This window comes from Macaca mulatta, chromosome 11 (assembly GCF_049350105.2).
Source record: "Macaca mulatta isolate MMU2019108-1 chromosome 11, T2T-MMU8v2.0, whole genome shotgun sequence".
Taxonomy (NCBI): domain Eukaryota; kingdom Metazoa; phylum Chordata; class Mammalia; order Primates; family Cercopithecidae; genus Macaca; species Macaca mulatta.
Genome location: NC_133416.1, coordinates 88874559 through 88900285, shown reverse-complemented (window position 1 = coordinate 88900285; position 25727 = coordinate 88874559). Strand labels below are relative to the sequence as shown.

Genomic DNA, 25727 nt, shown 5'->3' with positions numbered 1-25727 from the left:
ACATACGAATGGGACTCAAGGAAATCAAAACTCTTCTTGGAAACAGTAAGAACATCTGAGTCAGTAATTAACAAATGTTGACTGCCAAGGAAATTCAAACCAAGGTTTAATAAGGGAGGAATTCTTGTACAAATAAATATAATAGCTATATTTAAAAATAAGAATATCTCTCATGTATAAGGAATTTTTATATTTTGTGTAGAATTCTCGAGAGTGAAATTTATGAGTACTGATATCTGATTAGTATGTTGAAGCTATTACAATATGAAGTTTGTCTGAAAATAGACTAGGCTATTGTGTGAGGTGAAGAGTTTCCTGTAGTTAGGGGTATTTAAGCCACATCAAATTATGGGTTGATTGGGTGGTCTAGACCCTTCCTCCTCAAAGTGTAGTACCATCTGGGAGTCATTAAAAGGGTAGAATTTCAGGTTTCACCCCATTCCTGGTGAATCAGTATCTACAACTTAACAAGATCCATGGATGATCTGTATGCACGTTATGTCTGAGAAATAGTGCTCCAGTTGACATCTAATGAATTTTCATATTATTTTTATACTTTTTATAGGAGTATGTTGTGTTGCAAAATTTAAATAACAGTCTAGAAGTGGGGTAAATACATGAGCTTAACCCCTCTTTCTACTGTAAAGTCGCTAACTGAATTAAATACTTCCCCCAGAAACAAAGATTGTTTCTTGGATATTGTAGTTAATTTTAAGTGAACAGTTATTGACATACTAGTTCTTTGTTAACTTTGGACTCTTGGCTTTATACAAAAGTAAAACACGTCTTTTGGACTTGCTGTAGTACACTCAGAATATTTTCACTAACCCCCAAATTATATTCAGTGTTTAATCCTTCTCCAATTCCTTCATGCATGTCCTCTTCATTTTCACGAAATCCAGGATTCGTGACTCTCCCTCACAGAAACGTTCCCTGTCTGCTCAGAGTAGGTACTGATTTTGTCTCCTGCTTCCTCAGTCTGTATGAATGGACAGCAGCAGCAGAAAGAAAAGAGGGTAGTTAAAGGGAGTTGGAGATACAAGGGGGACTGGAGTGCAATGGAGAGACCAGACTCTGCTCAAAGCTAAAATTTACTGGGGCATGGAATACTTAACATACAATTCTCATTACCAAAACAATATGAATGAAGAAGAACTGAAGAGGTAATGAGAAATGACAGATGCCGCCACACCCTAGATTGGCTCAGGTCCCTACAACCATGACTACCATGTCCTGGCCCAGTGGGAAGAAAACTGCTTAAAGAAATGACAAGCACAGAAGACCGGGGAGCCAAAAGGTGCCCAAGTCCGTTCCCATCCCCACCAGCTCAGACTGACAGGAGCGAAGGCTGTGGAGCCCATTGTGTGAAAGAAGCCCAGGCGGGGTAGAGTGTGCCCGCTTCCTACTTTGCCCATCCCTGGCCCTCGCCTTCGCAGGGGGCACTGGGAGCAGAGCGAGCCTCGGCAGCCCGGGAGCGGCTCTGGGGGAGACGAGTGTATCCGCGGGCGCGTGTGCGTGAGGAGGAGAGCAAAGACGTGATTACTTCAGAATTTATTTAAGGGCCGGTGGAAACCACTGCAGCAGCTTCCAGGGGAAGCCCTTGTTCCAGAGGAAGAGGAGGTGGTGGCTGCCAAGGAGGAGGAGGGGAGGAGACTGAGGAGGAGGAGTAGCAACCACCGCACGAGGCAAGTGAGGAGAGAAGATGCTGTAGCGTCCTCACCGGCTCCCAGCAGGTTGGTTCTCCCGGCCAACTGAAGCAAGCAGAGGCTTGCAAAAAGGCTGGGAGGAGAAAAATGGGTGTGTATGTGGTGGTGGTGGGGAGGGGGGGAGCAGTGGGGAGGGAGGGGGGCGGAGGGGGGTGATGCTTGCCTTTCCGGAGAAAAAGCGCCTCCTTTAAGTGAAATGAGACGCGGGAGCGCGGAAACAGGCTGGGGGCCAGGAGGAGACCTGTCCTGCTTTTTGCATCCCTAGGGACTCGTTTTCCTTCAGGTTTCTAACTCCCAGGGTTAGCCTTAAACTCCAGAGGGGCTCCAGGAGGGACGACTGGGTGGAGAACTTCTCTCCCAGATACTTCTCACGCCTTTTCTCCAAGATCTCTTTTGGAGGGACGCCCCACACACCCCGGGTGGCCCGGGCGCGGAGGGGGAGCGGCGCCGCTTGGTTAAGTTTCTGAAAGTCAAACCCAGTCCCCGGTCCCCGGTCTCCGCCCCGGGGCTCCAGCTGCACGCGGGGAGCTGCGGCTGCTCTGGCAAAGGGGCCGCGGCTGCTTTAAGAGCCGCCTCCCCCTCTCCTCGTTTGACAATGGTCTGAACCGAGCTCTGCTTCCCAAAGCAAAATTTGTAATATGCCATTTTTCCGATGGACGCTTCTCCTTTTGGCTGCTGACGGAGCCACGGGAAGATGCCGAGCTCCTGCCACGCCACCGGGCCGGGGCACGTTCCGGGAGGGCGCCGGGGCACGCGTGTGTCTGAGCTGCCTTTCTCCTCCCGTTGCTAGGGAAATGGTCCAGGAGTGCTGGGTGTGAGCCTCCCTTCTCCTCAAGCCGGAGACTGCGGTTGTCATTGATCAATTGAAGAAGCAAGGACCCGAAATCACAGACATTAGGTACAGAAACTGTCTTTGAGTTTTACTGTCTCCTTTCGCTGTATTTTTTGACCACCTCCCTGGCCCCACCCCGCCCCCAGGGAAGATGAGATGCAAATTCCTCCTTGTTGATTACTGTTAGGTGTCTTTTGCTTTCACCTCATCCTCTCCGTCTCCTATCTCTCTACCTCCTGCCTACTTGGCTGTGTCCTGTTGGGCAGGATGAACAATTTTAATATGGAAATGATGAAGTCAACTTCTTCAAGGTGGTGGGGGGTGTGGCTGAGAGATAACTGTCCAGTAGTGTGGGGTGAGCTGGCTCTTTGGCTGTCTGTAAATGCACTAGGGTAAAGAAAGTGTAAAATGTGTCCATTAAAGGTGATAATATTTCCCGAGGACAGAGGCTTTCAAAGAGTTAAACAGGAGGGAGAATATTCATGTAATGTAATCAGACAATAGCTAGGATTTCTCTCACTGAATTACTCCTTGTAGGTTAACTGAGGTGGAGCTGGGATGGTTCTTAAGACTAAATATTTTCAGAAGAAACTCACTATAGAGAATAATTACATTCTTACTTCTCGTAGGGCCGACATCTTACTGATATGATTAGATAAAGTCATTTATTGACAGCAAAAAGAAAAAATGCTTTTTGTAGCATTCTCATATCTGAAGACGTACTGCTTGGATGGCATACATTGCTAAGGAACACATTGGATTTTGAAAGCCCTTGAGTGAGGACTCCAGTGGGCATTCAAACTTTTATTTTGAAATCTGAGAAATTTAAAAGACAGTCAAGGTTATGTGCTAAGAATAAAGGAGTTGATTTTCCTGATATAAAATTCTGCCAGCTAAATTTCAGCACTGGGATAATTAAGCCAATCAGGTTTATTATTACTTTTTTTATTTATCAACAAAATTAACAATGTCTCTGACTAGGTTTCAAAACCTTCAGCAATTTAATGAGGAAAGCTTCAATATCTAGATGAAGATAACATAATTTATATATCGAATTGACTTGGAGGGGGGAATGATGAAAAGGCAAATATCAAGGCAAATTGTTAGGATGCCCTTTCTGGCTTTTCAGAAATTATGTGATGAATGCAGTTTTTAGTATTGAAACGGATTATAAAAGTTAAAAGTGATATATCTGAGTGAAATGCACTAGACATTGAATGACCATAGCCTTCTGGACTGTGTAAGTTGCTTCAGATGTCATCCATTCTTTAAAAGGGTGTTTAACTCTTACATTGAATATGTATCTTTAATTGCTTTTAATACTTAAAATGTACAAAATGTGCATATAAGAAATGTTATACTGCATTTTAAGGATTATTCAAATATTTTGTTATTTATGTTAGAATCTGAATTCTAATGAAATAAACTAAGCTAGTTCATGAAAGTGGCCTTATTTTTTTGTAGACTATTTTTTTTTCTAAATTTGATAAGAAGACTTTGGATATACTCCTTTGGGTTGACTGTAAGGTATAAGCAACATATATTCATCTTATTTCCTAAGTAAATTTTGCATAATTTGATTTTTATAAATTGGATATGAAGAGTTCAAAAGTATCTACTAGAATTAAACCTTTAGACAGAGCAGCAGAATGAGTCATAAAGGTAAAATATTGTTTCTACAAAGATAAATGTTGATCACTTTATAATAGAAATAAATACTTACATTTGTAATTGCCCTTTATATGTTTTGCTGTGTGTTCTCAGTCAGATTACCTATTAGATCTTTTCTTTTTTTTTTCCTAAGCATAGCTTATTGGCCCTCTTTCATGAAAGAGATAACTAAAGTTTTAACATGTAAAGTAACTTGTCCTGGTTCACGTGCCTTAGGAGTGGAATCAAATCAAGTTCTTTTGAGTGTAGATTTAATAGACTTTCTAAGTCCCTAAGCCACTTTTAATCATAGCATCTTTTGACTAAATCTAAGACTACCTTTAATGTTGATTTAAGACCCTAAAGTTTGTGAATGTTTAGTATCTCATGGTAACAACGAGGGATTGTTAGGATATTATATTCAGGTGAAAATTATACTGGGGTATTCACTGCTGTTATGCTTTGCCTTGGAATTTAAAGTTGTTCTAAGTGATTCAGGGTGGAAAGGAATTAATAACTTTCATTCAAGAACGACATAGTTTAAAGTATAGATTTAAGAATTTAAAATATAGTTTTAAGAATTTAAATCTACAGGTAACCCTAAAATTTAAACCTTTTAGGGTTTCGTTAACCCTAAAATTTAAACCTTGTGAGTATTTGGGCACAAATTGTCCCGCTGCTATGATTTGCTCTCCCAGTACTTTGTTTTAACCTTAAGTGTCAAAAGTAAACACATTGGCTCCTGGTGATTATTTCTCAGAATGACATAGCTGCTCAGTGTGTAGATTTCATGCATGACCTGCTAACTAATTGTTTTAAATAATCAAATGTGTTGGAACACTGTTGTTTTCTAATTCCTTTTCAATTAATATAAAGAAAGTTTGAAGCAGTTAAAAAGAGTTTGCATTTTCCATCTTTGTGATAGTCTTTGAATGAAAATCAAATTGAGACAAATGCAAGAAACAGTTTTATCTATTAAGTGTGTAACAGTAGTATCAAGTGTGGGTATCGGGGTGTGTGTGCTTATATTCATTTTATGTGTGTACTCTGTTACATATTTTAGTGTGCATACAAAATTGAACAAATTAAATTCCTGCCTTCAGGTAGCTCAATGTTATGAGCAATGAGCAAAACTTCAAAGCATTTAAAATTTTCCTAATATTCACTGACCCCCTTAGTTTTTTAATATAGGTTATCATTCACAAAATACTTTATTACTTACATACTTTTTAAAAGTTTCTCTTAGTTTTCAGGAGTCCCTGACCAGATCATTCACAGATAATTGAATTTTGCTCCTCAATAACCCAATTTATATGAAGACTCACATAAAAAATAATTAAATATTGAGCTGTTAAATCTTGACATTCTATTTGAAAATATCACCAGAAATATTTTCCCTAAGGACAGGAGTGTGTAGGCAGAAAAATTAATTGACCTTGCATTATAAAACCAAAAAATGCTTTAGGATCAACAACCAAACCTGCCTTTCTTCACATTAGCCTTTTGCAAAACCAAGCCGTCTAATTAATAGCTGCTGGCCATAGTACAACAACCAAAACTGAGATGAGTTTGACTTTTCTTTGAAACATTAGCTAGAGGATGAAAGAGAAAATGAGATAATTTCTGACTTTTAAGATGCCACGTAATTGTTCAACCATGCACCTAAGTGTGTTTTGTCTATTTTAAATCAAATTTAAAAATATTCTGAAAGCAGTTCATTTATTTCATGACTGAGAATTTGTGATTGGCAGCTGAGATGTGAAGTTACTACATTAGCTAATATAATTTATGACATCTGTTTTGCAGAATATTTGAAAGAGTGTTAGTTTGTATTGTTTGGATGAAAACCAGACTATGTCGTTAACAGGAAAAAAGGAATATTAAGTGTAATGATGAGTATAATACTCTAAACAAATTTATATACCTCAGTTTATTTCATAACGTTTTTGTCTAATTCAGTCAGCATCACTTATCTACTCTGGGTAGACCACATAGGAATTCAGGGAGAGAGCATACAAAAGTAATAAAATGGAAAATGTAATGTCAAAAAGCTTAAAACTAGTCAATTTGAAAAAAAAATCTGTTGACTAAAAAAGTAAAAGCTGATTATCATATAAAATAAATAATGATTTGTAGATTTTCTACAAGAAAGAGTAAACATTAATTCGTTGAATTACCTAAGTCATTCAAAAGTCATTTACTTCCTACCGGTTAAGTGCCAGACACTGTGCTTGCCATGAACAATATACAGTAATAACAAATAAGGGTAACATAAAAAGTATTCACTCTAAGAGATTTGTAAACTTGCAGATAAGAAAGGTGATGAAATAATAATGGAAATAACATGTTTATTTAAATTGAATTAGGTGGGATAAATCATGAACATGAACTTTGAGAAACAAGTGAAACAAAGTTGCATATGGGAGGTAGGACAAATGTGATGTCATGGAAAGAGAAAGCACTTAGGGCTGAAGGAAGTAAATGAATCATATTTCATTGAGGTCAAAACATTTTGCTTGGTTGGATTTGGGGCAACAGGTAGGGGAAATAGAGACAAATAGGCTAATAAGCTGAAAAATATTTAGTGAATTGAGGTCCAAATGACATTTTTGGAAATCATTTGTTTACTAAGACTCCTTCCCACTTACTTTCTTTAAGCAATGATGTGTGAAGTGATGCCCACGATTAATGAGGACACCCCAATGAGCCAAAGGGGGTCCCAAAGCAGTGGCTCGGACTCAGACTCCCATTTTGAGCAGCTGATGGTGAATATGCTAGATGAAAGGGATCGTCTTCTAGACACCCTTCGGGAGACCCAGGAAAGCCTCTCACTTGCCCAGCAGAGACTTCAGGATGTCATCTATGACCGAGACTCACTCCAGAGACAGCTCAATTCAGCCCTGCCACAGGTATGCTTCCTGGTAGCCTTTGTTTCCGCTATTGTAATTGAAAATTCGGAAAGATTTAAATAAAATTCACTTTACTCCCATTCTTAATGTTACTTTTCCACTTAACATATGTGATATGCACATTTTGTTAAGAACAACTTAGGAATAGATGATTAGTTCACTTGAAACCTTGCCTCAAACGAAGTCATGGACTGTTAATGGTGGTTGGGGGTTTATGTGAGAAGCAAGAGTTCTTACCTGGTCTTTCTTAAAAGTTGTATTTGTGTGTCTTAGTAGGGTAGAAAACCACTTGTTGATCAGCTTTTAATGACCAGAATGTGGAGATAGTTTTATCTTTCTTACCTTTTAAACACAATGTTGACATTTGGAAATAAGTGTTTTTCATTTTCAGTTGTGTGGTCTGCCTTTGACCGTACTTTGGAAGCCTCGTGTCCAACTATTGTTTCGTCTTTTTTTTTTTTTTAATGCCTAATATCTGCTTTAAAATTCTTGGAATTACTAATATATTATCCTCTCCCTTGGGGAAAAAAAAAAACACTTTAACTGGTTTCTTTTTATTTTTAAAACATTTTGAAGATTGGTGAAAGGGAAAAAGTTAAGCCTCACTAACTTAACATTGTTAGATTAGCTATGTTTAAATACATTTCTGTCAATCTTTGTATTTTACAGAAAAAAAAATCCTAAGATATTTTAAGAACTGCCAGCCTATTTATATACAAAGTTAATGATTAAAGTCAATTTACTTGTTTAAGAAACGCATAGGCTGGGCGCAGTGACTCAGGCCTGTACTCCTAGCACTTTGAGAGGCCGAGGTGGGTGGATTGCCTGAGCTCAGGAGTTCAAGACCATCCTGAGCAACATGGTGAAACCCCATCTCTAGTAAAATACAAAAAATTAGGTAGGCATGGTGGCGTGTGCCTGTAGTCCCAGTTACTCGGGAGGCTGAGACAGGAGAATTGCTTGAACCTGGGGAGGCAGAGGTTACAGTGAGCCAAGATCACGCCGCTGCACTCCAGCATGGGACAGAACAAGACTCCATCTCCAAAAATAATAATAATAATAATAATAATAATAATAATAATATAATTATGCCTCTTTTAGGTATGAGAAGAAACATAAAAATGAATGGGATTTTTGACAGTCACCCCCATTAAACTAAAACTTTCTTTTAAATACAAGGTTGATTGGCCCTTTCCTTAAAAAAACAGTACACTAAATGTTAAAGAGTTGAATTCTCTTCACAGAGTTATGGCTTGTAACAAAGATATCTTTATAAATATTGAAAACTATATATTCAAAATTGATAAAATTCTAAAGCTATCTGTACTGTTAACTCATAGACATATTTACGACTCTCAAAATGGAAAGGATCGCTAAGAATCCCCTGTTGCATCCTGATTAGGTAATCCCATAGCCCTATGTGAATAACTGCTATTCCAGTCCTTTTCATTTTCAGTCAGTTTATCTTGTGCTGAGATGAAATAATGTTTTTATAACTCTCACTTCTTGGTACCATGGTTTGTGTCATCACACAAAATGTTTTGACTCATTTCAAAAGGCAGCTATGATAGCTACACCAAATATTATATATTTTTAAGGAAGCTATTTTAGTCTTTGCAATTGCTCTTCATAAGGTGATTTCTAGAACTGTCACCATCATACTTACTCTCTTGGAGGATTATTTGAGTTGGTTAATTCTCTTGTTAAAGTGGTCCAAGAACCAGTCACACTCTTCCTCATCTACTGTGACAAGTGGAAAATGGGGCAATCATTTCTCCTTCTGGATACAGTGTTTCATTAGCTTACACTAGGATTTTATGATATTTGGAGACAAGTTCAACATACCTTCAATGTGTACTGGGACAGCAGTCAACTGAAGTTTCTAATTGACTTGCGTAGATGCTGCAGTGTGTTCCCATTTCCCCTCCACTCTTCTTGGAAGTTGATTCTGATCCTACATGTAAGACTCTGCATGTATCCCGCTTACATTTGTCTTTCTATATTTTATTCAAGCTTGAAGTTTTCAGTTTAAATCCTAATCTTATCAAAATGTATCTAAAAGTAATTTGGATTTTTAAATTTCCCCCTTCTGTAAAAAAAAGGTGACTATTTTACTTAAAAATGTTGTGAAAATAAAGCACTAGAACAAGATACTTTAGGAAAAAAAGGAGAAAATTAAAAAATATTTTTATACATAACTGATTGTGGAGGTGAATCTCTTTGTATAACTGATTGTGGAGGTAAATCTCTTTGTAAAGGTATAAGAAAAAAATGTTTTATTTCTAGCTCTTCAGTTGTATTGAGTATCTAAATTATGATTGCCTTTAAAATGTTAAGTTTTAATTTTTAAATATACTGCCCAGCCTTTTATCTAACTCCCTTGGGGCCAGTTGTGTTTTGGAGCTCACAGGTTTTCTGATTCTCTCTCTCTCTCTCTCTTCGTCTCTTGTTCTCAGTTTCTTCTCTCATTCTCTCTCTCTCTCTCTTTCTGTGTGTGTGTAGCATATTATAGAACACTATTCCTGAAGGACTATGGGCAGCACCCGTATTTCTGAATATTTCTGAAATTTTTCTGAAGAGAATTCTATGAGTATCCCTACTGCATGGAAAAGATAAAGACTGTAAATAGTCTCATGATAAGTATAGGTCTGATTTTCCCACCCATCAAATTCATTACATATTTACAAATAAAATGTCAATTTCAGAGTATATGGATTTTAGAATTATAGATTAGGGATTATGAGCCTATACATTTAGATGGCTATAGTTCCATTCTAAATTAAAAATACTTTAAGGATATCTTTTTCAATGTCAATTTGTATGTTGCTATTATAAATATCTGAGTACCCCTAGAAATCCACAGGTCCTCAGACAGCGATAATCCTCTTATTTTTTTTAAAAGAAAGTGTTTAATAACCTAATCTGTATCTTTAGGGCTGTAAGTTTTCTATAACTAATGGAGGAATATTCTTCATTAATTGCTATCGTTGAAAGTTTATGAATATTTTGTAAATAATGTGCCATTGTGTGGTGGCACTGCATTTGATATTTAGATGGAAGTTGAAAATGACTGCCATAAATGTGAGTTTTGAGGCAGAAATAAGGCATGTAAAATTGAAAACCACTAGAGTAACAGAAAAATGAAAATTATTTCAGCAAACACAGGGTAGAATTGAAAGCAGAGATAAACTTTATGACATAGATGTCTTAAATTGCCTATTCAGTGCTATTAGGTCTTGGTGATTGGAGCTTTACTTTAGTCACTTTCTCTCCCATTTTTTCTTTATAAAAGAAGGCAACAATAATTTTTAACAATTTTAGCCATGTAAATTATTTTATAGCCATGTTGTTTAGTTTTTCATTGTGTCTTTGGGTATATCTGTTTAAAGAGTGCTGATAATTTCACATCATTCCACACCTCCAGGCCTGACGTTTCTAAGCTATTCCCTCAACGATCTAACTTATTAATGCACAGATCCATTTTAATGTTCCACAGAACCTCAGATTCAACATGCTACAAACCCAGTCATCATCTACCTCCAACTCACAACCTAAGTGTGCTCCAACTCCTTACCTAGACACCTTAAGAGTTCTTATAGTTGGTGCTTTCTTCCTCCTCTAAATTCAGTCTTCAGTGGGCCATACTTTTTGTACCTCTTAAATAATTCTCAAATCTCTCTACTCTTCTGTTTTTCTTGACACCTGACCCTGAAATTCTTTGCTACATCTCCTAACATTTCTAGTGTTGTAAATATGTCACATTATATGCTTGAATAGTATGACACTGTTTGATGTGTCCCAGCAAACTCCATTCTTTTTCCTTCATGCATGTTCATCTCTCTACCTATAATGTTCTTCCTCATTGTCTTTGTCTGGTTAATTTCCCATCCTAGCCAAAAGTTTATCTCTTTCAGGAACTCTTTTCTGAACCCTAAGTACATCTGTTCTGTGTCCTTTACTCTTATCGTTTATCATATTGTAATTAAATTATCTGTTTATGTGCCTGTTCCCCAACCTAAACTATAAGCTCCTTGAGAAAACGAGCAGATCTCAATAGTGCAAAACCCCCTGAACTGCCAAAGTACCAGGCTCATAAAAAAGGCTTTTAAAGTAAATGCAGAACTAAATATATGTGCATTTTGATGTAGAAAGAACAATAAACTTGAAATAGGAAGATCAGGTTTGTACTGTGACCCAACTACACATCACCAGTTTGAGACAGAACTTCAGATTTCCATGCTACAGAAAGTGTTTAATACTAACAGCTTATAGGGTAACTTGTGATGATTGAAGAAAATGAGACACATAAAAACTAATTAATGTATAAGGCATTAAATATAGAATTGCTTGCATTTGTTTTATCCAGAATGCCAAAAGATGATTATTTCTGTACATGTATGTGAATAATCATTAGGATAATTAGAATAATTTACTAGGAATATTGACAAAATCCTACACATTTTTGAGAACAAGGGGAATAATTGTCAATTATTCATATATTTGTTAAGAATGTTTAGAGGAGAGGTAAAGGGAATGTGCTTCCTATTGCAGAATGTCATATGTAAAAGTTTAAAATTTGTTTTCATCACCTTTTTTAGCATATATTGAGGGTCCACTGTGCATTATTAAATAGTTACATATGTTTGTAAAGCGGATAGGGGAAAACAGTTTGGCTCTTCGACAGTTTAGGGAATAGAGTTGCTTGGAAAAAATACATAAATGGGCCCAAATATAGTACTGGAAGATTATAGAAGTACTGAAAGTATTTGAATTATGAAGTTAATATGTGATTCACTACAACAAGTTTCATGTGGAAAGTGATATTAAAGAGGTATTTTTGAGAAAAGGTTGGTAAAGATTCTGAGATATTCCATGTGGGGTAGTAAAGTTGTGCAGATAGAACTTTGCTGAAGGACATATGGGAAACCAAAATTCAGCATATGCTCTGCTTCTCAGGCTAGGCTTAGAGTCCCTACTTTGCACAAATAAGACTCTTTGGGGATTCTTGTTTGTTTTGTTTTAAAAAATTAAGTGGCAATCAATAATGAAAAAGATTTGTTTGATGAAATGTTATGGGATGAAAGTAAAGTTCTATATAGTGGCTGTGGAGTATAGACTGTTATTATGTGTGGTGCAAAATAAAGACAGGAATTTCCCTGTAGAATAATCTGTAGAATTTTGGGTGAACTGATGATCAGATCACGAATAAAAATTATTCTACAATCTTGATTTTGGATGGATTACATGATATTTATCAGTTATCTATTGCTTAAATAATGCTATATAACAACACAAAAACCTCAATAACATACAAAAATATGGGTTTGTGGAATTCAGCTGATCTTGAATTGGCCGATCTTGGCTGGACTAACTTTATGTCACTGGCTAGCTGAAGGTTGACTGTGTCAGCTTTATGTTAGTTGGCTGTTGTCTGATTCTGATCCAGGATGGCCTTGGCTGAGTCAACTGGGGCCATTCACCTCTATGCCATGTGTCTAATCCTGCAATGGGCTAGCCCTGGCAGGTTCTCATGATCATGGAAGAGGAGTAAGAGCCAAATGGATATAAGCAGATGCTTATTAAACTTCTGCATAAGTCATTTTTGGCAACGTCACTTGGCCAAACCCAGAGAGAGTGGAAAGCAGAACAGAATTACATGACAAAGGGTATGGCTACAGGATAAGTGAAACACTGGGACTATTAGTGCAACTGACCTACCACAAATGTCACTAAAAGAGTGATTTTGATTTGGGTCATTTTCATGTTAGAGAAAGCTTATTGTGATAACCTTCTGGTGAAGTATGGAGATTTGAAATAGAAATGTGACCAGAAAACTAGAAAAGATAATTGAAATGTAAAGACTATTGAAGAGAAAGAATGGTCAGAGATGGGTAATGTCCTGAATGGCTAAGGCTTTGGACTTGAGTCAGAAGATCTGAATTTAAATTGGGGCTCCTTCCTTTGTTAGCTGGAGGACCATTGGAAAGTCACTTGATTTGTCTCAAACTCTGTTTCCTTAATTGAAAAGAGTAAATGGCATCTGCCCTTAGGAGTGATTGAAAAGAGGTATGAGTATGTGCTTCAGAAACTCTGAGCATTTTAAAATACCAGGTTTTTATATGTATAATTTGGGATGTGCTGGTGTACATCTTGACAAGAAATTAAAAGAGGCTACTTATGGAGGACATATATATCTTTTGACATTCTAACATTCAAACTATTTGAGTAAATCTTATAGAGAGCAACAGCTTCTGCCCTGACGGCACTTTTATTCTGAATGAATACTACCTAAGTAGAATTGGACTTGCTACTTACTAGCTCAATAACCTTGGTCAAAGTGCTTACTTCAAATAATGATAAAAACTGCCTCATAAGATCGTTATGAGAAACAAATGAGTTGGAACATGTCAAATGATCAATTCAATGCCTCACAGGTAGTGCATGCTCAATAAATGTTAAATGTAGCTATTGTTGCTGATATTATCATTGTAGATATTATCATCATTATCTTTAGCCAACCTTAACTGCACAATTTTACTGGGTAATAATGAACAGTAGCACAAACTGAGAGCACTAAAAATCCTTACTCTCTTCCATCTTTATCAAATTTTAAAGGTCTTTTGATTTATCTTTTTAAAAAGTTCTTAACTGCATTTTCCTAAATTTTCCACTTCCACCATGGCTAGTCACATATGTCCCTTGATTACATCAAACAACATCCCTTCCTATTGTGCTGAGATTATAACTGAATTGAGCTCCTTTGTGTTCTGTGAAACCTAATACCAGCACATTGCATTATCCCTTACCTGTCAGAGAGAAAGATGTTCCATCTTTTACCTCCTGTTATAGCCATCCTATTTTCTTAATGTGTATTTTTCTCTTTTAGTTATTTTTTCTTCTGGCCAAATAAAATGATATCCACTTGCGGTCTATATTGCTCATTGCTTCTTTTTCTTTTTTAACGCTTACAATCAGGCTTCTATCATCATTGTTTTCCTAAAATAAAGTACATGTGTATATGCCACCAATATTTTGCAAATCTAGTGATGCTTTCATATTCTCCATGTCCCTTGAATTCTTTTCGTTAAGCAATGCTATTAATTATTTCATGTTGAAATTCCCATGCTCTTAATTCTCCATAACATTCCCTTTCTAGGCTAGTAGATATGTTGTCCTTCAGTGCTCATTATTTTCCTCCCACACACTTATCTACACCCATACTTGTCTTCATTTACTTACATTCTCCAATCTAAAGCCTTGCCCTTCTAGTATATGAATATTTATCTCTAAATCCTTGACAACATTCCTTTTTACCTCTTCTCTTGATTGTTTTTTCCCTCTGTCTCTAGTATCTTCAATTACTTTTCCTCTAAGCTGGCTATTTTGCAAGATATTCAAATAGATTTCTTAAAATGATGACAAGTACAATTAACAACAAAAAAGTCCCTTGACTCTGTTTCCCCTTAGTTTTCAACTTATTTTTTTCTTCTTCTGTAAACTTATTCTCCACATTTATTCTCCAGACTTGCTCTCACTGTCTCAATTTTTTCAACTTCTATACTGCAGTCTGATTTTTACTCTAACTTCCTGTTCAGAATGTTCGCTGTCACCAATAACCAATTAATAATTGTAGTAGGTTTGTTTTATTTGACACCACCCTTCTCCAAAACCCAGATAAATTAATCTTATCCCTTTAACTTTCATGATGCCATACTGTCTTAGTTCTTAAATATTTTGTTTTATTCCTCTCAATTTTTTTTCTTGTGGACAATTCTTTATGTAGTTACTTCTTAAATGTTCAATAACAAAGATAAAATTAATTATAATAGCTAACATTTCTGAACACTCCCACTATGCCATTCAGTGTTTTATTTAAGCACCTAGATATTCAAATGGGAGTGTTTCCCTCTCTCTCTGTTGGAGATAAAGCTAATTAAGTGAGGCAGAAGACTTTATTTGCAGGAGATGCTAAGATATAGTCCAACCCGTTAAGTTTAGTCTTAACTCAAACTCCACATTGGAACTCTACAAAGATTGAGTTGGAAAAGCTAGAAGAGAAGTACAATTGTTTTGGAGAGCTGTTGGTTTGTTGTACATAATCTACCACTCCATGTATGAGAAATGAGAGCAATTCCTGCTCACCTTAGCCAAGTGAGATGAGCTTCAGGAAAAACATTCAGAGAGCTTAACAGGTTTCCTCTAGAGAGTAAAGGATATAGAGTCTGAAATCTAAAAGCAGCCATGTAGCAGATGAAGGACTTGCAAGGCAGGCAAGTCCTCTTGGTTCTCCATGGTCAAGAAGGTTGGCAATGTTTGAAGAGCAACTGTGATCTCACAAGGGGAGCTTGCTTAGGGTTATCTTAAGTCCATAGGCGAGTAGACTCACAGAAGCCCAGGTTCCAAGGTTCCAATGTGGTGAATTATGAGCAACAAATTTGGAGGATTGATTCCAAGAGAGGAGAACTGACAGAGGGGTTCTTTGAGAATGCCACAGATGCACTGCAGAAGAAGAAGAAGAAGAAGAAGAAAAGGTCATTGCTTCCACATTTGCCATTCCAGAAATCCCAGACAGTGGTGACACAAGGGTCAGCCACATGTAACTGTGGTCTTTCCCCTCCAAGTTTTTTTCGCAGGCCCTGAGTCTGAAGTGGTCGGAAACAGTTGCTGTGAGTGGGTGATGTGAGAGACCACCAGACACCTACCCTCCAATGCAGACTTCAGGGCTTGAAGTAAGCCTGAACCAAGTGTGAGGGGAGAAACTTTAGGTTAGATGGGACCTTAGGGCTGTGTCTATTTTATAATCCTATATCGAACCAAAACTATAAAATCATTAGTCTAGACTAGACTTTTTCATTATAAAAGAAAAGATAATAATTTATTGTCTAATCATACCAGAGAAGCTAGGATGGCTGTCTGAAATTTTGTTTCATATTAATTTCTTAACCTGAGGGAATTAGAGGAGATAAAATGGCTACTAAATTCAGCTTATTCATTAAACTGGGTAGAGGAATCATCTCAATTAGGATTCTAAACATTCCAATGACGCCATTATTATTACTATTCCCATTTTACAGATAATGAAACCAAGGCACAGAGAGATTAGGTAACTTCTTCAGCACCACACAATTTGTAAGTGGTATTCACCAGGATCCCATTAATGACATACTTTTGTTTTTACCCTGAGCCCTCTTCTTCATCTTGTTATGTTCATCTAGATTAAAAGAAATATTAAAGTCCTCTGGAAACCCTGTTTAAGAGACATGGACAATAGAAAGCATTTCTTGTGGCCAGGTGCAGTGGCTCATGCTTGTCATCCCAGCGCTTTGGGAGGCCAAGGTGAGTAGATCACCTGAGGTTGGGAGTTTGAGACCAGCCTGGCCAACACGGTGAAACCCCATCCCTAATAAAAATACAAAAAAAATTAGTTGGGCATAGCAGCAGGCACCTGTAATCCCAGCTGCTTGGGAGGCTGAAGCAGAATTGCTTGAACCCAGGAGTCGGAGGTTGCAGTGAGCTGAGATCATGCCATTGCACTTCAGCCTGGGTGACAAGAGTGAAACTCTGTCTAAAAAAAAAAAAAAAAAAAAAAAAGGAAGCATTTATCATAACTACTTCTAAGGCAAACAAATTATTATTAATGAAATTTGAAATTATTATTAGAATTCATATAATTATACTGAATTTAATTACTCAAGGATCCCCAGTCTGATATTTATAATACTATAAATTTACCTTTTTATGCATTGAGCATACTTTATAAGATCCTTTTTATCAGCCAGAAAGTATAGGTTACATGAAAAGATATTTAACTAGAAAGTGGAACACTTGGATTTCAGTTTCAACTTTTGCTAAACCGTGTGACATTGGAAAACCAGTGAACTTCTGAGGTTTCTATTTACTTACATACAAAAGAATTTACTATTTTCTATTGTCTTAAATACAAAAGAATTATAGTCTCTCTAATCTGTCATATTATTTTGCTAATCGTTATAAAGGGCAAACATTTTAGCTGTATTAGTTTAATCGTAACTATTTCATGAATAATTACTATTTATTCAACAAATACTTTAGGGCCTATTCTGTGTAAACTTCTATGCTTATGGCATAGTGTTGCTATCTATATTTTATTTTATCTTATCTTTGGTCAATTATGGTTTCTAGGAATATTTAATGGCAAATAAGAAGGCATTGCCTAAATTCTGCTGACTGTCACATGTATTTGTAAATTCAGTGAAACTGGCTGTTATTTTTAGTGATCTTATTGCCTTTTATCCTCTACTGTGATGAACTGTACATGTTCCTAGAAAAGGTCAACTTTTTCCCTTTTGTTCTAGATCTCATCCCTCCTTACTATTCCTGCACAAAACTTTTGCATTCTTTTTCCTACATTATGAATCGGTCCATCTCTAATAATTATAACTGAAATATTAAAATATGTTCTTACATTTCTCTTAATTTTTTTAAAGCTATTAACACTCCCCCCACCCCCCCCGCCCCACCATTCTACCAAGATACCACCCCACCATTTATCTTTCCCTTTACAGCAAAAGTTTTTTGCTTTTTTTGTTTTTTGAGACGGAGTCTCACTCTGTCACTTGGGTCCGAGTGCAGTGGTGCAATCTCGGCTCACTGCAACCTCTGCCTCCCAGATTCAAATGTTTCTTCTGCCTCGGCCTCCCCAGTAGCTGGAGCATCAGGCATGTGCCACCGTGCCCAGCTAATTTTTGTATTTTTAGTAGAGACGGGGTTTCACTGTGTTAGCCAGGATGATCTCCATCTCCTGACCTCATGATCCACCCGCCTTGGCCTCCCAAAGTTCTGGGATTATAGACGTGAGCCACTGTGCCCAGCCTTGTTTGTTTCTTTTAATTGCCTATATCTGTTCTTATTTCTCTCCCCAAATTTTCTCTTTAATCTACTCCTGGATTTAGGCATTCAGCTTGAATTCACCCTGAGTGGAGTGGATTTAAGAAAACATGAATTTAGATCAACTTCATCTAAACTGCTCTGTGAAGATTAGCAATATCCCCCATATTGCTAAATGCAGTGGTCATTTCTTAGTCTTTATTCATGCTTACTTTATCAGCATCTTTAGACACAGTGGATCTCCCCTTCTTTCTTGAGACACTTACCTCATTTGGCATTAGGATAGCCCACTTGCCTGGTTTTCCTCTTTTGTTTTCGGCCACTTTTCAGTCGTTATTATCATTCACTTGTCATCTTCCTGGCATCTTAATGCTTGATTACTCCAGGGCCCAGATCCTAACCTTGTCTTTTTCCATCTCTATTGACACTATTGATAATGTCATCCATTTGCTCCCTTTAAATATCATCTAAATGTTGATGACTCCAGAATTTTCACCTCTTCTCCAGACATTCCTTCGACTTTCAGACACTTATTGTCTAATGTTGAAACTTAACGTGTACAAAACTGAGTTCATGATCTTCACTTAGTCTTTGACATCTCAATTAATAGCAACATCAATCTTCCATTGGCTTAGGCCCAAAACTTCAGTGTTTTATTTCTTCCACATTCTCTGTGCAATCTATCAGCAGTCTCTCAGTGTTTCCTTCAAAGTATATGCAGAATTGAACCACTATAAGCACCTCTGCAACTCCATCCTAGTCAGAGTCACTATCTCTTACCCAAATTAGATGAAAATTTCCTAACCGTTTTCCTTGCTTGTGTCCTTGTAGCTCATCGATATAATTCAGAGCAATAAAAAAGATTCTGATTTGGATAAAAAGTAAGTCAGTTTGTTTCATATCTGCTCAAATCTCTGAAATAACTTCCCATCTTAGTGGAGAAGCCTAGGTCTTTAACCAGTCCTATAGTGTTAACATTTGCAATTCCCCTTTACCTATCTGATAACGTATCTTACTGTTTTCCAGCTCACTCATTCTATCCCACCATCCTGGTGTTCTTGCTGTCCGACGTGTCAGAGATTTAACTGCCTTAGGGACTGCAGTGGCTGCTCTGTAGGCTTGGAAAAGTTGTCCGCTAAATAACCATATAGCTTGCTTTCTTCACCTTTCCAGATCTTTATTCAAATATTTACTTAGTAAGGCCATGCCTGATCACCCTGCTTAAATTTATGAAATTATTACATCCCTCTTCCTAATACACCCAACCCCTCTTCTCTACTTTTCCTCCAAAGCATTTATAACCACCTAGTATAGTGTATATTTTATTTCTTTATCTTACTTATTTCTTTTTTCCTCCATTGGGCTCTATGCTCTCTGAGGTCAGGCAGGGGTGTCCAACCTTTTGGCTTCCCTGGGCCACATTGGAAGGATGAATTGTGTTGGGTCACACATAAAATGCAAAAACACTAATGATAGCTGATGAGGTAAAAAAAAAAAAAATCACCAAAAAAATCTCATAATGTTTTAAGAAAGTTTACGAATTTATGTTGGGCCTCATTCAAAGCCATCCTGAGCCACGTGTGGCCTGTGGGCCCCAGGTTGGACAAGCTTGAGTCAGAGGATTCTTTTATATTTGGTTCACAGCTGTATTTTCTGCCTGTAATATCTAGCATTTAGTTGGAGTTTAAAAAAATACTAAATAAATGAAAATAAAGATTATTCTTTTTCTTGTTGTATACATTCTCCGTATCTATTCTATGCTTATTTAGCAAATCATGCAATCATAAAAAATCACTATCATACATTAAAAATCTTAATGAACACAAGAAAACAAATACAATTCGTGGAGCCTTATGGCTAAAGTGTCTACAACACGAGTGTCATTATGTGTGAGACCAGCATTAATGCTGCACCTCAAATCCCCTTCTAGAATGAAGTGGATTTTATATCAAGAAGTGGTGGTGACATTTTGAATATGTTACATTCATAGCACTGAGGTCAGAATGTATATGATTTGCTTTGAAGGAATTTTTAAGATAGTGACACAATTTCTGTACATTTCCAATTCCATTTTTTCACATTCTTCATGTTTTTCTTCACTAAGGAATTTATTTATTAAACTAAGCCACTTTTCACACACAAAAAAAGTGTATTAATAGTTATATGACATTACAATACTACTACCACTCTTTATTATCTATATCTGACTTTCAGTTTGTGGAAGGACAAAACTAACAGTAGAACATTTTGATTAGTTTTTTGCTTTGGAATAGTTTATATTTAAATTATTCTCTTTTTTTTTTTTGGCCTGCTCTTACTGTTATTCTATCAGAGGGAATGATACCAACAGAAAAATAGTCATTAGTATTATCAAGATGCGTTTCTATTTAACCTGAGATTTTTCCCTAAAATGTATAATTTGTTGTACTTAATATTAGCACGTTTATGATTCATTTATTTTTACGAATCTTTGATGAGAAATTCTATATGCAGTAACAGGAACATTGAAATTCACACTATTTACTATTCCTGTATAGTTCACTTCAGAGCTTTACAGCTCGAGGGTAAGGTAGCAGCCACCATCACGATTCCTCAGTTTGTGAAAAAGAGTTTAGAAGTATGATTGTGGACATCTTCTTTTAAAACATGACTATCACACTCTAAGTAGATCACACACCTTTGCATTGACCTCTGCAATTAAATTAGTTTACAAAATAATATCTCTGAATTAGCTAAGGCTGCCTGGCCCTTAGTAAACCCTTAATACTTGTTGTTTGTTTACTTAAGAGTCATAAAAATTAAGTTATTTAAGAGAAGATTCATAGGCCAAAGGTACATAGGGTTTGAATTTTAAGTTACAATTTGTACTGCAACCAGAGTTTTATTTGTGACACCAATAATTTTAAAAAATACTAATAATAAGGCTCTACTAATTTCTCTCAAATATGATTGAATTTATTGAGTAAGATTCTGAATAACTGGCAATTTCTTCCTTGGGCCTTGAATTAGGACAAATTTCCCCCAAAATGAATATTTTTAATCATTTTGCTTTTCAAAAAGTGAGATTGTTGGCCCTGGAACTTGGAATAGGTACTACAGCAAGAAAATGAAATCTCATTGCTCTTGGCTCCCAGCTCTGCTTTCCCTCCTAGATCAAGAGGCTTCAGGTTGTCTTCCAAGCGAGTATAAAGACTAACAGTTATTCCTAAAATATTTGCCAGAAGAAAGTTTCTGTTTTGAAGAGGTTTTTGTCTGTTTGTTTGTTTTGTTTTTCTTTCGTTTTTTTTCTTTCTTTTTTTAAATCTATAAGCCCATGTTGATCTTGATGTTAAGTAGAAAAAATTGCTTAGGAACTGATGTGATTAGAATTTGACACTACATTGTTCTACAGTAAATTAATTTTCATGGATTATTCTTACCTATGATTTTCTCTTTTTATGTCCACTTTTAGTGTAATCTGCTTCAATTAAGATATGTGATATTATAGTTTGAAATTTTTTATTAATTCTTGTGAGAGTTTATAAGATGCATTGATATGTTGCTGATCGATAATTGATTTATTGAACAAGTTTTTTTTTAAAATGGGTAATTAATTTGAAAGTTTTCCATGATAAGAATATTACTTCATGATCATGATCTACTTCTTCTTTTTTTTTTTTTTGAGACGGAGTCTCGCTCAGTCGTCCAGGCTGGAGTGCAGTGGCTGGATCTCGGCTCACTGCAAGCTCCGCCTCCCGGGTTTGCGCCATTCTCCTGCCTCAGCCTCCCGAGTAGCTGGGACTACAGGCACCTGCCACCTCGCCCGGCTAATTTTTTGTATTTTTTAGTAGAGACGGGGTTTCACCGTGTTAGCAGGATGGTCTCCATCTCCCGACCTTGTGATCCACCCGTCTCGGCCTCCCAAAGTGCTGGGATTACAGGCTTGAGCCACCGCGCCCGGCCTTCATGATCTATTTCTAAGATAAAGGAGATAAAATCAGTTCTAAATAATATAAAAATTATATTATCTTTGTTAATTTTGTATATAGAAAAGTTTATTTTAAAATGCTGCCGGGCGCGGTGGCTCACGCCTGTAATCCCAGCACTTTGGGAGGCCTAGGCAGGCGGATCACGAGGTCAGGAGATCGAGACCATCCTGGCTAACACGGTGAAATCCCGTCTCTACTAAAAATACAAAAAATTAGCCTGGCGTGGTGGTGGGCGCCTGTAGTCCCAGCTACTCGGGAGGCTGAGGCAGGAGAATAGCATGAACCCAGGATGCAGAGTTTTGCAGTGAGCCGAGATTGCGCTACTGTACTCCAGCCTGGGCGACAGAGTGAGACTCTGCCTCAAAAAAAAAAAAAAAAAAAAAGTAACTTCATTTTGTATTTCCACATCTTAAGTTCTGTGTTAGAATAACAACACGTTTTATTGTCTCTCACAATAATTATAGAGTTTCTACTTCTTGCGATTCTTTTATTTTTAGCATATATTTTGAGGCTGCTATTAGTTTTATTTGACTATATCATATTTATAACTTCATGGCCAGTTGAGCCTTTTATCATCATGAAGTGACCCATTTATTTCTGGATTGCTGTTTTCCCTTGAATTCTATTTAATCTGATTTTATTACTAGTAGTAATAATATTATAGCAGATTTCTTTTCTGTTAATGTTTGCATTATGTGCCATTTCTATATTTCTACTTTCAATGTGTCTGTGTTCTTATATATGTTTCCCACAAATAATGAACAGTTTCTGAATTTTATTTGTATGCAGACTGATAATCTTTCTCTTTAAATTTTTTGGTATCTTTATAATTACTGTAAATACTTGTATATTTGTATTTAGTCTACTATTTTACTAAGGGATTTCTATTTTTCCTATCTATTCTCTGTTTTTTTTTTTAATCAACCTTTCATGCCACCATTTGAATTGCGTTTATTTCTCTGTTACTCTAGAAGTTTTACACGCTTGCTGTTCTTTTGTTAACCTACAAATTGCAATGTGCATCCTCAGCAAAGTATAATGTTAATGTATACTTTTCCTGCCTTATACTTCCATGTGTATGATTAGATTTTTATCAGGCAATATACCTTTAGATTTATTCACACGTATACCATTTATGTTACCAATTATTCTTTCCGGATATCATTCTTTCTGGTTTTTCATCTGGGATCATTTTTCTTCTACTTGAAAAACAAACTTGAATATTTCTTTTAGTGTACGTCTGCAGATGAATAACTTTCCTGGTTTAAGTTTTGCAGAAAAAATCTTTACTTCACCTTTATTTCTGAAGGATATTTCTACCGGAGATAGAATTTTATGTTAGTAGTTATTTTCACTTGGCACTAAGGCATATTATTTTATTCTGACTTTCATTGTTGCTGTTGAGAAGGCAGTTGTCAATTTAATTGTTGCCTCTTTGAGAGTAAACTGTACTTTTTTTGTTTATCATTTTGGCTGCTTTAGAGAGTTTTTTTTAGAAGAAGTTTTACTGTAATGTACTTAAAATGTATTTCTTTTTATTTTCCATTTTTTCCTTCTTAGTGTTCACAGAGATTATTAACATTGTGACTTACTGTCATTTATTGGTTTGGAAAAATATTTACTTTGCTTCATTAAATACTGCCTCATCACGTTCTGTTTCCCCCCTAATTTTGGAATGCCACTTCCTATACGCTAGTTCTCACTTTATTTTCTATTCCTCTTACTCTTTCTTCTATATTTTCCATCCCCTTATTGCTCTGTGATTCATTTGGAATTTTATTTTTGTACTAACATTTTAGTTCACTAATTTTCTCTGCTGTTTCTAATTCGCTGTTGACTCTATATATTTAATCCTTTGTTGTGATTACTATCTTTTAAAATTCTTTTTCATTTGTTTTGTTATAAATTTTATTTAACATTTTAAACATGGTCATTTTAAGTCTTTCTGATAACTTGAATATAAGGAGTTCCTTTTATCTGTTTCATTTGTCTTTTGGTGAATTATTGTTCATTTTTATTGTCTGGTTATCTCGTGTACATTGTTATTTTTGACTGTGTGACAGTCATCTTATTTGTAAAATCATCAGTGGAAGTCAATTTAGTTCTAGGAGAATATTATCTTCATCTAGAGGGAATATTTATTTGTTTTGGCCAGATATCTGGAAAATAGCGATCTTAATTACCTTAATCTAGGTAATCCCTGGGAAGATCTATCATCCAGAGATTATTTCTTCTATGGTGCAGTTCTTAGGAATCTCACCTCCAAGTGAGGAAGATTCACCAAGGCCACTGCATCTTGAAAGGACTTGATCTCAATTCCCATCTCTTCAGCCTTATGAAGTTGCCAAATGTGGTGAGCCAGCCTCTTCTTTTGCCACAACTAGGGAAAAAGCAGGTCCAAATGCCTAAGGGCTTAGTTTTCCTTAGATTCCAAACTCTAAAATCTTCACTGTCTTTTTTGTTGTCTTGTTCAAAAGTGAATTAAAATTTGTTTTAAAAATTATCCAATTTTTCTAGTCGTTCTTATCAATAGAACTGGTCCTAATTACACAGTCTGCCATTACTGGAAGAAGGCCGCAACTTTAATAAGCACAATAAATATAGTAGCCTGATACCAGCATGGCTAACAAAGTGAGGCACCCTTCTCTACAAAATTGTTTTTTAAAGGAGCCAAGTGTGGTGGTACCTGTCTGTAGTCCCAGCTGCTGGGGAGGCAGAGGCAAGACAAGACCTTGAGTCCAGGAGTTTGAGGTTACAGTGAATTGATCCCACCACTGCACTCCAACCTGGGTGACAGAACAAGACTTTGTCTAAAGGACAAAGAAAAGATAGCTTAAAATGATCTTCTTAAAAATGTCCATTTCTATGACAAAATAAGCAATTCTCAAGTTTTTTTCTTCTGGTGTACTACTAGTCTTGCTATATATTCCTGTGAGTATCCTAGATGTCAGCAATTGTTCCAACAGTGTTGAAAAAGTCTTCCTTGTAAATTTGTTTGAGTTCTTTGTAGGTTCTGGATATTAGCCCTTTGTCTGATGAGTAGATTGCAAAAATTTTCTCCCATTCTGTAGGTTGCCTGTTCACTCTGATGGTAGTTTCTTTTGCTGTGCAGAAGCTCTTTAGTTTAATTAGATCCCATTTGTCAATTTTGGCTTTTGTTGCTGTTGCGTTTGGTGTATTAGACATGAAGTCCTTGCCCATGCCTATGTCCTGAATGGTATTACCTAGGTTTTCTTCTAGGGTTTTTATGGTATTAGGTCTAACATTTAAGTCTCTAATCCATCTTGAATTAATTTTCGTATAAGGAGTAAGGAAAGGATCCAGTTTCAGCTTTCTACTTATGGCTAGCCAATTATCCCAGCACCATTTATTAAATAGGGGATCCTTACCCCATTTCTTGTTTTTCTCAGGTTTATCAAAGATCAGATGGCTGTAGATTTGTGGTATTATTTCTGAGGACTCTGTTCTGTTCCCTTGGTCTATATCTCTGTTTTGGTACCAGTACCATGCTGTTTTGGTTACTGTAGCCTTGTAGTATAGTTTGAAGTCAGGTAGTGTGATGCTTCCAGCTTTGTTCTTTTGACTTAGGATTGTCTTGGAGATGTGGGCTCTTTTTTGATTCCATATGAACTTTAAAGCAGTTTTTTCCAATTCTGTGAAGAAACTCATTGGTAGCTTGATGGGGATGGCATTGAATCTATAAATAACCTTGGGCAGTATGGCTATTTTCACGATATTGATTCTTCCTATCCATGAGCATGGTATGTTCTTCCATTTGTTTGTGTCCTCTTTTATT

The 25727-nt window shown here is 36.5% G+C and overlaps 1 protein-coding gene across 1 annotated transcript in view; it reads left to right on the top strand.

Annotated features, from left to right (window-relative positions):
- Positions 1–1679: 1679 nt before the first annotated feature.
- Positions 1680–25727, top strand: part of PPFIA2 (PTPRF interacting protein alpha 2) — a 499294-nt gene continuing 475246 nt past the window's right edge. Inside the window, 3 exon segments of the mRNA NM_001266465.1 lie at positions 1680–1733; positions 2497–2604; positions 6847–7097. Coding sequence (NP_001253394.1) covers positions 6849–7097 — 249 coding nt within the window. The 5' untranslated portion in view covers positions 1680–1733; positions 2497–2604; positions 6847–6848.